At 39.9% G+C, this 10,544-nt stretch overlaps 2 protein-coding genes across 3 annotated transcripts in view; one reads left to right on the top strand and one right to left on the bottom strand.

Moving 5' to 3' along the window:
• The window catches only part of disp3 (dispatched RND transporter family member 3), a 19,401-nt gene extending 18,604 nt beyond the window's left edge, over positions 1-797 (top strand). The window contains exon 18 of the mRNA XM_044025943.1: positions 794-797. Coding sequence (XP_043881878.1) covers positions 794-797 — 4 coding nt within the window. The remainder of the gene's footprint in view (positions 1-793) is intronic.
• A 1,238-nt stretch (positions 798-2,035) lies between these two features.
• The window catches only part of bmp1a (bone morphogenetic protein 1a), a 50,743-nt gene continuing 42,234 nt past the window's right edge, over positions 2,036-10,544 (bottom strand). The window contains exons 14-20 of one of the 2 annotated variants that reach the window (XM_044025300.1): positions 9,937-10,130; positions 9,611-9,791; positions 8,888-9,013; positions 8,613-8,740; positions 7,948-8,161; positions 7,071-7,321; positions 2,036-3,576 (exon numbers count right to left, since the gene is read on the bottom strand). In XM_044025300.1, coding sequence (XP_043881235.1) covers positions 3,442-3,576; positions 7,071-7,321; positions 7,948-8,161; positions 8,613-8,740; positions 8,888-9,013; positions 9,611-9,791; positions 9,937-10,130 — 1,229 coding nt within the window. In that variant the 3' untranslated portion in view covers positions 2,036-3,441. The remainder of the gene's footprint in view (positions 3,577-7,070; positions 7,322-7,947; positions 8,162-8,612; positions 8,741-8,887; positions 9,014-9,610; positions 9,792-9,936; positions 10,131-10,544) is intronic. The other variant, XM_044025301.1, reaches the window with a different exon arrangement.

The following is a 10,544-nucleotide window of genomic DNA, read 5'->3' as shown; positions in this document are numbered from 1 at the left end:
TACTACACTATGAAGTTTTTGACCGATTTTGGACGACGTACTAACTTATGACTTTTTTGTTAAATTTTGGAAGCCATACTAACGTATGGGTCTTTTGTCAAATTTTTGACGACATACTAAACTATGACTTTTTTGACTGATTTCGGACGACCTACTAACTTATGACTTTTTGTCAAATTTTGAACGACATACTAACCTATGACATTTTTGACCATTTTGGACGACATACTAACCTATGACTTTTTTGTCACATTTGGACGACATACAAAAGTATGACTTTTTTGTCAAATTTTGGACGACATACTAACCAATGACTTTTTTGTCACATTTTAGATCATACTATTCTATGACTTTTTTGTCAAATTTTGGACACCATACTTACCTATGACTCTTTTATGTCATACTATACTATGACTTTTTTGACCGATTTTGGACAACATACTATACTCTGACTTTTTGACCGATTTTGGATGCCATGCTATACTATGACTTCTTTGACCGATTTTGGACGACATACTAACCTATGACTTTTTTGTCACATTTTGAACTACATACTAAAGTATGACTTTTTGGTCAAATTTTGAATGACATACTAACCTATGACTTTTTTTGTGCATCATCTTCACCATGAACAGATCATTTGAGTTAGAGCTGAAAAACCTTTGGGAGAATTTTATTCTGCTGTGTTTATTATTTTTTACTGAAGCAGCAGCACTAAATGTACTGTGAAAAAAAGGAAAGCCTGTTGCCAATTGTCTGTGCATGTTCAATCGAAGGACTTGTCCCTTCACAGTTGAATGTGATTTCTTTTCTTTTTTCCCACTCCCAGAGAGGGAAAGAGATAATATTTTCTTTAAATAACAAGAACGTGTAGCTGGTATAAAAATGTATTCTCAAAGAGAGATAAAGTTTCCTGATCTGAAAATAGAGAAGTCCAGTGTGTCCCTACAGGAGGAGACACATCCTTCTTCTCAACCTCTGCATGACAAATGGTTTTATTTGTGTTATTGTTTTTTTTCACACATTTCAGTGTAGTAGTTTATCATAGAGCTTTCTGCTATGATAGTGTTGGATGGTGTCTGATCCAAACACTGGCATATCTTTAATGTATAAATCTATCTTCATATCTTCAGGCCTACATTTATCATAACAGTACAGGCAGTTACCATCTTCAATCACAGAAATTATTCCTACCGTCACTTCCAAGGGTCGCACTGATTAAAATACATGGCTCCGTCTTCCTGGAACAAACTACAGGATTGTAGAAAAATGAAAAACATCTCACTGGTCACTTTTAAAATATATATAAATGAATAGGAGGCAGAAACATGTGGCTGCAGATGTTTTGCCCTAAATGCACTTGATTGATTTTACTGAAAAAAATGTTATATTGCATATTTCAAGTAGTTTATGTCTATTTTATTATATTTTGTTTGTCTATGCTGTCATGCTTGAGTGTTTGCACTTGCAAAAGAGGCTTTTATTCCTGGTTATATAAAGATTATAATAATAATAGTAAAGGTTTGATAACGAAACAAAAAAAGAATAATCGAAAGTGAAAGACGTGTTCAGTCTTGTCACATCTGCGTATTTTTTTGGCAGTACCTTCTGTTTCTGCTTACACAGTTTTCAGGCATAAATCACTGCCACGCTGGCAGGTTTCGACACAGTCATACTGATCGGCTCGTTGTGTTCTCGTGGAGGAGCACAACAAGAGGAGTGATGGAATAATTATTGAGGGAGAGCAATGTTGGCAAAGTGGGGAAAAAAAAGGGGTGAAACACGGTCCAAGTGTGTATCTGATGTGACACGCTTGCTCTATAAATAGTGGAGACACAGATAAAAATGAATAATGGATGTTTGTTGTTCTTAGTGGGCGTCAGAAAACTCCTCTGCACCTGATTTCACAGACAGAGACGCAGCTTTTACTCTTCTGTTTCTCGTCAATGCGATGGAAAAAAACCCCCTCCTGAAATCAAACTGCTGCAACGTCACACAACAGATTCAAATAAGAAATAAAAAGGAGAAAAGGGAATGAGTGAGTGAGCAACATATTATATTCAACATAGACCAATAGCTATACATTAGAAGGCAAATATAGGGCTAGTTTCAACAGTATCTTTCCACCTTTACATTATACATGTAATTACTATAACAATAAATACCCAGGCTCATTTGGTTCTTGAGAAATACTTCATTGAAAAGGCTTTTTTTTTTTCCTCTGCAGAGAAATTATTTTACATCAGATCTGTAAATCAACACTGAAACATTAAGTCATATTTTTATTACCCCCACGTTACAGGGCACACACAATGTTCAAGTATGCCTGAGAAACTAAATGGAGCAATTCAAAATAAAACAAAGAAAAACCGAAAAAAACAAAACAAATAATAATAATAATAAAAAAAAAAAATTAAGAATAAGAGAGAGAGATAAAATGCATTTAAAAAGTGAACTGGCATTGCATTTCACAAAAATTCATAAGCTCATGATTTTGGAACAATTCACTGTAAAGTGCTAACTGGTTCGAGCTGAGAAAAGCACATGTTCCCTTTGAAAGATTATACACATTACTTTATACATGGAGGTACAGTAAAAGCCAGTCGTCAGGCGAGCGATTACCAACCAGAAGACATGGACCACATTTCATTTATTAGTCCTTTAATAAGATAACTGCTTCCTTAATTTTCCTTGTTAATGGTAACAGCGAGAATCGTGCCACTGGTTGCCAGGACAATGCCAATTACAAATGCTGGTGTTGTCACTGCACAATTTTCCTTCGCTCCATGTAAATTACATGCAATTGACCGACATACAGTATCAAAAAATCTCAAGTCAAGTCCTTCTAAATCCTCTTACGGATAAGGAATCCTTGAACCAAAGGGAAGAAGGGGTGTGAGGAGAGAAGAGCAATAAGCGAGGAGAGCATGGAGATCTTCTCATACTCCTCCTCCGCTTCCTCTCCTCCCCCCGCCTGGATGTGGTGGGCTGGCCCGACAAAAGCAGGGGTCGTCCAGCTGATGCCTGCCTTCCTGCAGGTCCTGAGAATCCACGGTTTTCCTTTGTACCTCATGTAAGGAGGCATGTTTTATTCAAAAAAAAAAAAGAGAAATAAATGAAAAAAAAAATTATATGGAGGGGACTGGGTCAATAAATTCTCCCCTACTTGTCCACCTAAAGTGGACGTTCACCCCCTCCCGCCCCAATCCTAACCATAAAAAGGTAAAAACAAGGTGTACTGCAGAATGGCTTTACTCCTCACTGTCTGCGGGGGGAGCTAGAGCCCCTAGGAGCTGAGGTGCGGTTGGTGGTCTTGCGGCTGTTCTGTCGTGTCTGATTCATCTTGGTGGCCGAAGGTTTCCGAGCGTCAGGCTGGCGCCTTCCCTGGGGGCCCCTCCGTTTGCCCCTTTGCCCTGCGCGGCTCCTTCCGGCCCCCGCTGGTCACTTGCGTGAGTGCAGTGTGTCCTGGAACTTGGTGCTGGTGTAGCGGACGTGGAATCCTTTCTTGTTGATGGTGTCGTCGGAGCGGAACTTGATCACAATGGAGTCGCCAGCCGAGTAGATCTCCTCTGGAGGCTGTCGGGAGAGAAGGGGGTGGGGACGACAACAGGTTCATTTGATGCTGTCACTTTCTGCTTCTTTGACTGCACTTCAATTAAAACTTAAAGACTTTTCACATGCTGGAGCCAAAGTCAAAGCAGTGACTATGATGAATGGCTTTTCACTTCAGAGGAGAGTTAGGGGCCATGTGAGGGTCCAGGACCAGGACTTCATTATGGTTCAGACTTTGGCTGCTTTTGCACAGACGATAAAATACACTGATGATCACTGCAGTCAGCTCGTTTCTCCAGTGAACAAAAACCATATTTTATACACTGACTTGTCTCAAAAACCTGGATTTAACTAAGCTAATCGGTAAGACCGTCCATTGAGTAAATGCCGCAATGATTAATATGTTTTCAACTGGCAACTTATGTAAAGAGTGCCTAACGCATCTGTTTGGTCTTCATGAACAGAATAATAGAAACAAATGACAAATGTGATCAAATTTGATCTAAAAATAATAACAATACCCCCATGTGCAGTTGGGCTGACCACTGTGCAGTTTGGAACAGTACACACTGATCTGGCTCATGTTTCAACCACAGGGTGTGTTGGGTTGGATGCTTAATTATGGAGCTATTTACCCGGCTAGCGTAACATCATACCAGCGCCTCACAGTGTAGCCCTCCAATAAATTCCATGAAGAAGAAAAAAGCAACACTTGCAACCTTTCCTTTTGTCATGAGGTTGTTTATCACAAGAAGAAGACAAGCTTTGTTTGAAAGAAGGAAAAGATTACCAGCACACAAAAGTAATGCTTCTCTGACGATCAGTCAATGCACTGATGAGACGGATCGATTACTTTGGTGCATTTCTGTTGGAAAACGCAAACTGTGTGACCACTCATCAGAACGTGACTGCATGTATACAGCAGCAGAGTCAAGAAGCTTTTTTTGTTTTCATTCAAACTCCAAACTGTTTGCAGCCGTCTCACTTTTACAAGCACAATGTTACCGTTGCCTTCATCCATCTTTACATAAAAAAAGTCACTTCCTGTGTGCAGTGTGGCAATGTCAGACAACGACACTAGATCGAAACATTGAGGGAGCCGTGTGGAGCTGAGAGGCTTAATCAGCATCGTGTGAGCTCATCTGACAATAGTTTAAATGCTACGGACATTTGCTTATTAAGTTATGCATTCAAGCTTTAAATTTAACTATTGCAAAGAGTAGCTTCTCATTTATTAAGCAACCATTTCATAGACATATCGCGTGGTCTTGGAAAAGATGAAACATGTTAAAAGAAAACTAAAGAAAAAGGGTTAGGGTTACTTAGGCTACACTAGAGATTTGGTTGCTACAGAGTTCCCACCAAGGTGTGGTAGCCACTTTGACATCAAATTCAAGGACTTTCCACGACCAATCCCCTCAAATTCAAGGACCAGTGGTGGTGTCGTAACAAAGAAGGGAGACATTTAACTCAATATCAACTTAATTTATTTCTTGCACAAAATACAAGCACCTTCAATGACCCATGTCTTTTTAGGGCAATTTTCTAAAACTCTTAAGGGCCTTTTCCAATTCATAAACTTTCAAGGATTTCCAGGGAGGCGTATAATGTGGTATTCCATCATATTAACAAAACCTGGAGGGTTGATTAACCCCCATCAAAAATTTAAACTGTGGATCAAAATCAATGTTGTGACATTGTGTAATCTTATCGAAGCCATGCCACGATGATTGTGTCATTGTCAAAACTAAAGGCAGTCCAACAAAAACCTGACTGTGTGATTTGTCTTTTCCGGCGGGCAATAAACAGTATATTTCTTCGCAGTTTATGTTTCCAGTCAAGCAAATATGAATTTAAATGCATAGACGGAAAGAAATATGCAGCACTTAACCTGGCTTTTTGTGCGAATTGCTGCCTCACATGAATAACAATTCAGAACATCATAGTGAAAAATAATTATTTGGTTGCGGCGCTGCGGCAGCTGCCCTGCAGCTTCAACAATGTCAAAGCAGCCCGCGCCTCTGTAAACAACCATAAACAAACCACACTGCTGATTAAAGCTGCCATTCATAACACAAATAACATATTTACAATAGGCCTATAAGTCTTGGTTTATTGGGAAATGGGATTTTGAAGACAAAAAAGAAAGCAGCCCGCAAATGCATGTTATTGTCGAGCCAGCGTAATGTTGTCAACTATTAAACTGAGAGAAGCCCTTGGGCTAAATGTGAACCTCCCCACACTCTAATTAGTTTTCACCCTACTTTGGACTGAAATGTGTCGGTTTATTTCGACCCGTTTTATTAAAGGAAACTTGATTGAGGAGTCATTCCCCAGGGTTCTGAGGGTGTTATGTCCCCTCCAGCGAGTGATTCATAGGAACAAGCATGAGTAAAAGGCCACACAGCTTATTACTGAAGTGTATAAATGAAATCAAGCTGTTCTCTGACCCGAGGAAACTTTTGTGTTTCTATTCCCCGCTGCCCACATTGTCCCCGACTCCGGCTGCAGCCACAGCATTGGCTTATTAATTTGCATCTACAACTCAATGCCAGAGATGATAATAAGCTATCGGCACCGAGGGAGTGACGGCTTGTGTCGGACTGCAACTGCCTCCCACAGCATCACATTAACTTTAACAAAGCGATTAAAGTGTGGACTGGAATCAAAAGCCCCAGGGTAGTTCAAAGTCAAAACTACTGATGAAGGTTACTCAACAGCAGCGCTAATTCCACAACAATGGCCTCAGCTTTCCTGCTGTTATACTGTAAAACAGACGAAAAACTGGCCAGTTGGAGCGATTATTATTCTTAATGGGACTTAAGAATAAGTAAAATCAAAGATGGATAAACCCAAATAGCAACAAAAAATTTAGATCGACATTGCTTAGCGACTCAAATATGCACTGGTAAACCCCAAAAAAAAGATTTAATTCTAGCTTTTAGCAGTTTCCTTCACTAGTGGAAATGTGTTTAGTTGGCATTTAATGGTTTGGTTTAGTCAAGACTGAGTTGAACGTGCTAATCCCTCCTCATTTTCAATAGCAATGGATGGTTGTACTGACATATAGTTAGCGTTGACTATGCTTAGCACACCCTCTGTGTCAGGAGCTAGCTTAAGACAGGAACACAGTGGGACATCAGGAGAATCAGATTTTAGTCACTTACAAAAAGACTTGCTTTATAAAAACTACACATCCATAGCTAACGGGTTATGCTAATAAATGGACGCCCTCTCATCTTCCAGTTAGCATAGCTGTCTCTAGTGTGAGTTTTTTTTAGCTTTCTCTTCACAACCTGGGACAGGACTTAACATTTCTGTCCTGTTGTGGTGTTTTTGTTGTATTCTTCTACCTCTTACTCATTTGTTTCCAGCGTGTTTGTGACACACAGCATTGCTAATGAGAGTCATGCTAATTGCCTTTCTTAGCAGTATTACATGGGTTAAAATATCCTGAGTAAACCTACTACATCTAGTGCGAAAGAGGCAACAATAGCTGTGTGTGAACACATTCTTACCCCTGAGCCACAATAGCGCCCCAGTCGTGGAGACTTGGTGTCATCTCCATCAAAGAGCTCCATGTAGTCGTAGCCACAGTCTGCCTCCTCCTCGATCTCAAAGGTTTGGAAGATGAGCTCCACACCGTAGCCCTTCTCCGCAGAAATCACCCACTCACAGTCAGAAGCTCCGGGGTAGTTATTGTCCCCAAACTGGGCATGGGAGAACAAGTCCTTGGTTTTGACTTCAGCCTTTAGATGACCTCCACACTCTGCAGAGAGAAAAGTTGAGTTGGGTATTTTGTTAATAAGAAGTAGTGCTTGTAACATGCTGCAGCTCATTTGTTTTGTTTTACATCGGAACACAAAGGATTTTCCGCACACTCTGTTTTTACTATGAGTCATAATCATTCTCAGACTGGGTGGTGATTAATCTCGTATGTAGTACATCCAAGAAAACTTTTTAAGAACATAACATGTATGTACCGATGAAGACTATCGAGTCTACTGTCAAGTCGTCTGTCTGTCTGTAAAATGCAACATTCCAGTGTATTTTAGAATACAAGAATTAGTGACATCTAATGGTGAGACTGCAGATTGCAACAAACTGATGTAAATTTCCTCTGCCGTTTCCTCCTTCAAATATACTACCCTTAAGTATAGTATTTTTTTGCTGGTTTTCTAATGGTGGTCAGCCATTATAAATCTTACACACTGACCTTTAAAGATAAGATAATTTATCATAAGGTATTTTTGTGCTAAAATACTTCATTCGTTCACACATTTTTCAAAAACTTGGTGAAGTTTGACATTGGGATTGACTGATCTCAAATTGACTTGATTTGCTCTTCAGAAGAATTAGAACCTGACGTACTGTTAAGACATCATCTGTCCGTACCTGCAGTGTGCGAGGCCTCGAAGCCTTTCTTCTGCACAGAGTTGTCAGAGAAAAAGCGAATGAACAGCTTGTTGCTGTTGGATACAATGGGCTGGGGCTTCTTTGTGCCACAGAAGCGACCGAGACTTGGCGCTTTTCCATCACGGCCGTCATAAATCTCTATGTGATCGTAAGTACACTCCAAGTGGGCTTCCAGATCAATCTCATTGAAGGCCTGTGTCAACAAAATAACAGTGTTTATACAATTATTATTGATGAGATGGGTTTCAGGTAATACACTTGTTTCTAAGGTTTTCTCCTCCTTTTTGATACAGAACATTGGAGTTCTTCTGTTGTAGTCTAGTTTAGAAATGCTTAATATTTCCTTATGTTTATTATTCTTACCTTCATTTATTCTTTCTTCAAATTCAGTAATTCATCTTGATAGTAAGCACACATAGATTTTAGCGGGAAATAAATTATATCTTAGAAACAGAGGCATGCAAGACATTTTAATATCATTATTTGGCTACCACACATCAATGTTGGTCGTGCCATAACTGTGTTTCTGAATTCTGCACAGTAAACACAGATGTCCCTGAATGGGCGTAGCAATTCAATCACACAAATAAATTAATGACTGACAAGTGAAATTACACAGAGAGCATGAGGAAGTGGGAACGTACGATTTTAATGCGGTGGCCTGGAGTGGTGGTGAGAGCCCAGGTGCACGCTTTCTTACTGGGGTATTTATCCGGCCAATTGGGGCTGGTGATGATACCACTCACACTGTTCACAGTGTGATCACAGCCAGCTGCAAAAAGACATCACCACGTCAACACCAACCTCTGTGCCATGCAAACCGAACAGGCACACATTTGCACTGCAGTCAGCGAAACTTTTTAAACAGATAAATGAAGGACAGGGATTAGAAAAAAATCCCCATATTGAGGTGAAATACCTTCTTTACAGTCGTGTTTATTCTCGTGTAGCACAAAGCCACTCCTGCACTGACAGCTGTAGCTCCCAAAGGTGTTGACACACTCGTGCTGACAACCACCGTTCTCCTTGGAGCACTCATCTTTATCTGAGGAAGCACAGACGACACAACCTTGCTCAATTTTTCCTTTAAAGTCTGAGAGACAGTGGTGACAAACCGGCAAATGGATGGCATTATTAGTGCACTCTTCTGGTCTTTAATGTCCAGTGAGTCACAATTGGAGGGTTTTAACTATAAGTACGTTTTTATTAGGTACAATCGCTTTTAAATAAAAATTATTTGGTTTTGTAGCCTTGGAGTAAACCTTTTTTGTACTAAAGGTAAGAGTCTTGCATAAATTACATCCATTATCTTGCACTGCCATGTTACTACAGCAGCCTGAACAAACAAAACCAGTCCAAGTGTGTCCAAAAGTGATTAAAACAGTAGCAACTATACTTGTAACTTTCTTGAATCTACAGTTTACAGACCCAGATTTCAACAAACTAACAAAATAATGCCGTAGCTTATCCATAAAGGAAACCAGATTTGTTCTACTGCTATTTGAGTCACTATATTATCACAAAAACATGTATTTTATTGGATAAGAATAACTACCAACTACTTTAAAATAGCTGAATATCTTCAAATTAATAGTATGTTACTTGATATTGTTCTGAATTTGATGTTTGGAGTGGCACTCACCTGAGAAGAACTGTGCTTTGAAGCCCTTTTTGGACACTGTGTTGTCAGACTTAAACTCAATTCTCATGTTGTTGTACTGTGACGTAATAGCTTCCGGCTTCTCTGCGCCGCAGAACTTTCCATGTAGCCTTGAATCTGCTGAAAGCCCGCTTCGCACTTCCACGTAATCATACTTACAAACCTGAGTGGAGAAACAGAGCATGTGATGAGACTGGGACATTTCATTTTTAGTTTTGAACATGAAGCATTAAGAATAGAAGCTTTATTTGCTTTGAAAGTGGAGAGTTGTTGTGCAATGACAGAGAGAGGACACAGAACAAACCCACCCCGTGCCGATTCAAAATAACCCCAGTGCTCACGTCATTGCCCTCAGTCTCAAAGACGTCAAAGAGCAGAGTGATGCGGTACTGCGTGGGGGCAACCAGCTGCCAGATGCAGTTCTTGTTCGGAGGATACTCTCTGGGCCAACCTGGACTCGTGATTGAGCCGTTCAGCTTTGTGATGAAGCCGCCACATGCAGCTGTGCAGAAAAAAAACAACACGGGAAGAGAGACAAGAACAAACAGTTAGCTTAATACAGATGCACATGTGCTGACAGGAAATAATAAACTACATCACCACGTGTCTCCACTGGGACACGTTCCAAACAATGTGTTGCAAACCATACGGGTAAAAATAATGCTCTCTGAAATCCTTTCTGTGTCCTGAATTAACCTGATTGCTGCCTGACCTGACTGAAAAGACTGAGGTAAACTTTGCATCATTTACACAAAAAACTGGTGACAACAACCGGAGGAGAACATTTCACTCACCCTGCTATTGTAGCTTAAATTAATGTGCAGTCTTTATTACTACACCGGGGAGTTTAATATTATTTAATGTTGGATGCTAAAAATGTTAGCATTCAACATTAAATAACATTAAACTCACTGGT

Source organism: Solea senegalensis, linkage group LG5 (genome assembly GCF_019176455.1).
Source record: "Solea senegalensis isolate Sse05_10M linkage group LG5, IFAPA_SoseM_1, whole genome shotgun sequence".
Classification (NCBI taxonomy): domain Eukaryota; kingdom Metazoa; phylum Chordata; class Actinopteri; order Pleuronectiformes; family Soleidae; genus Solea; species Solea senegalensis.
Note: the sequence above shows the minus strand (reverse complement) of the source record. Positions and strands in the feature narration are given on the sequence as shown.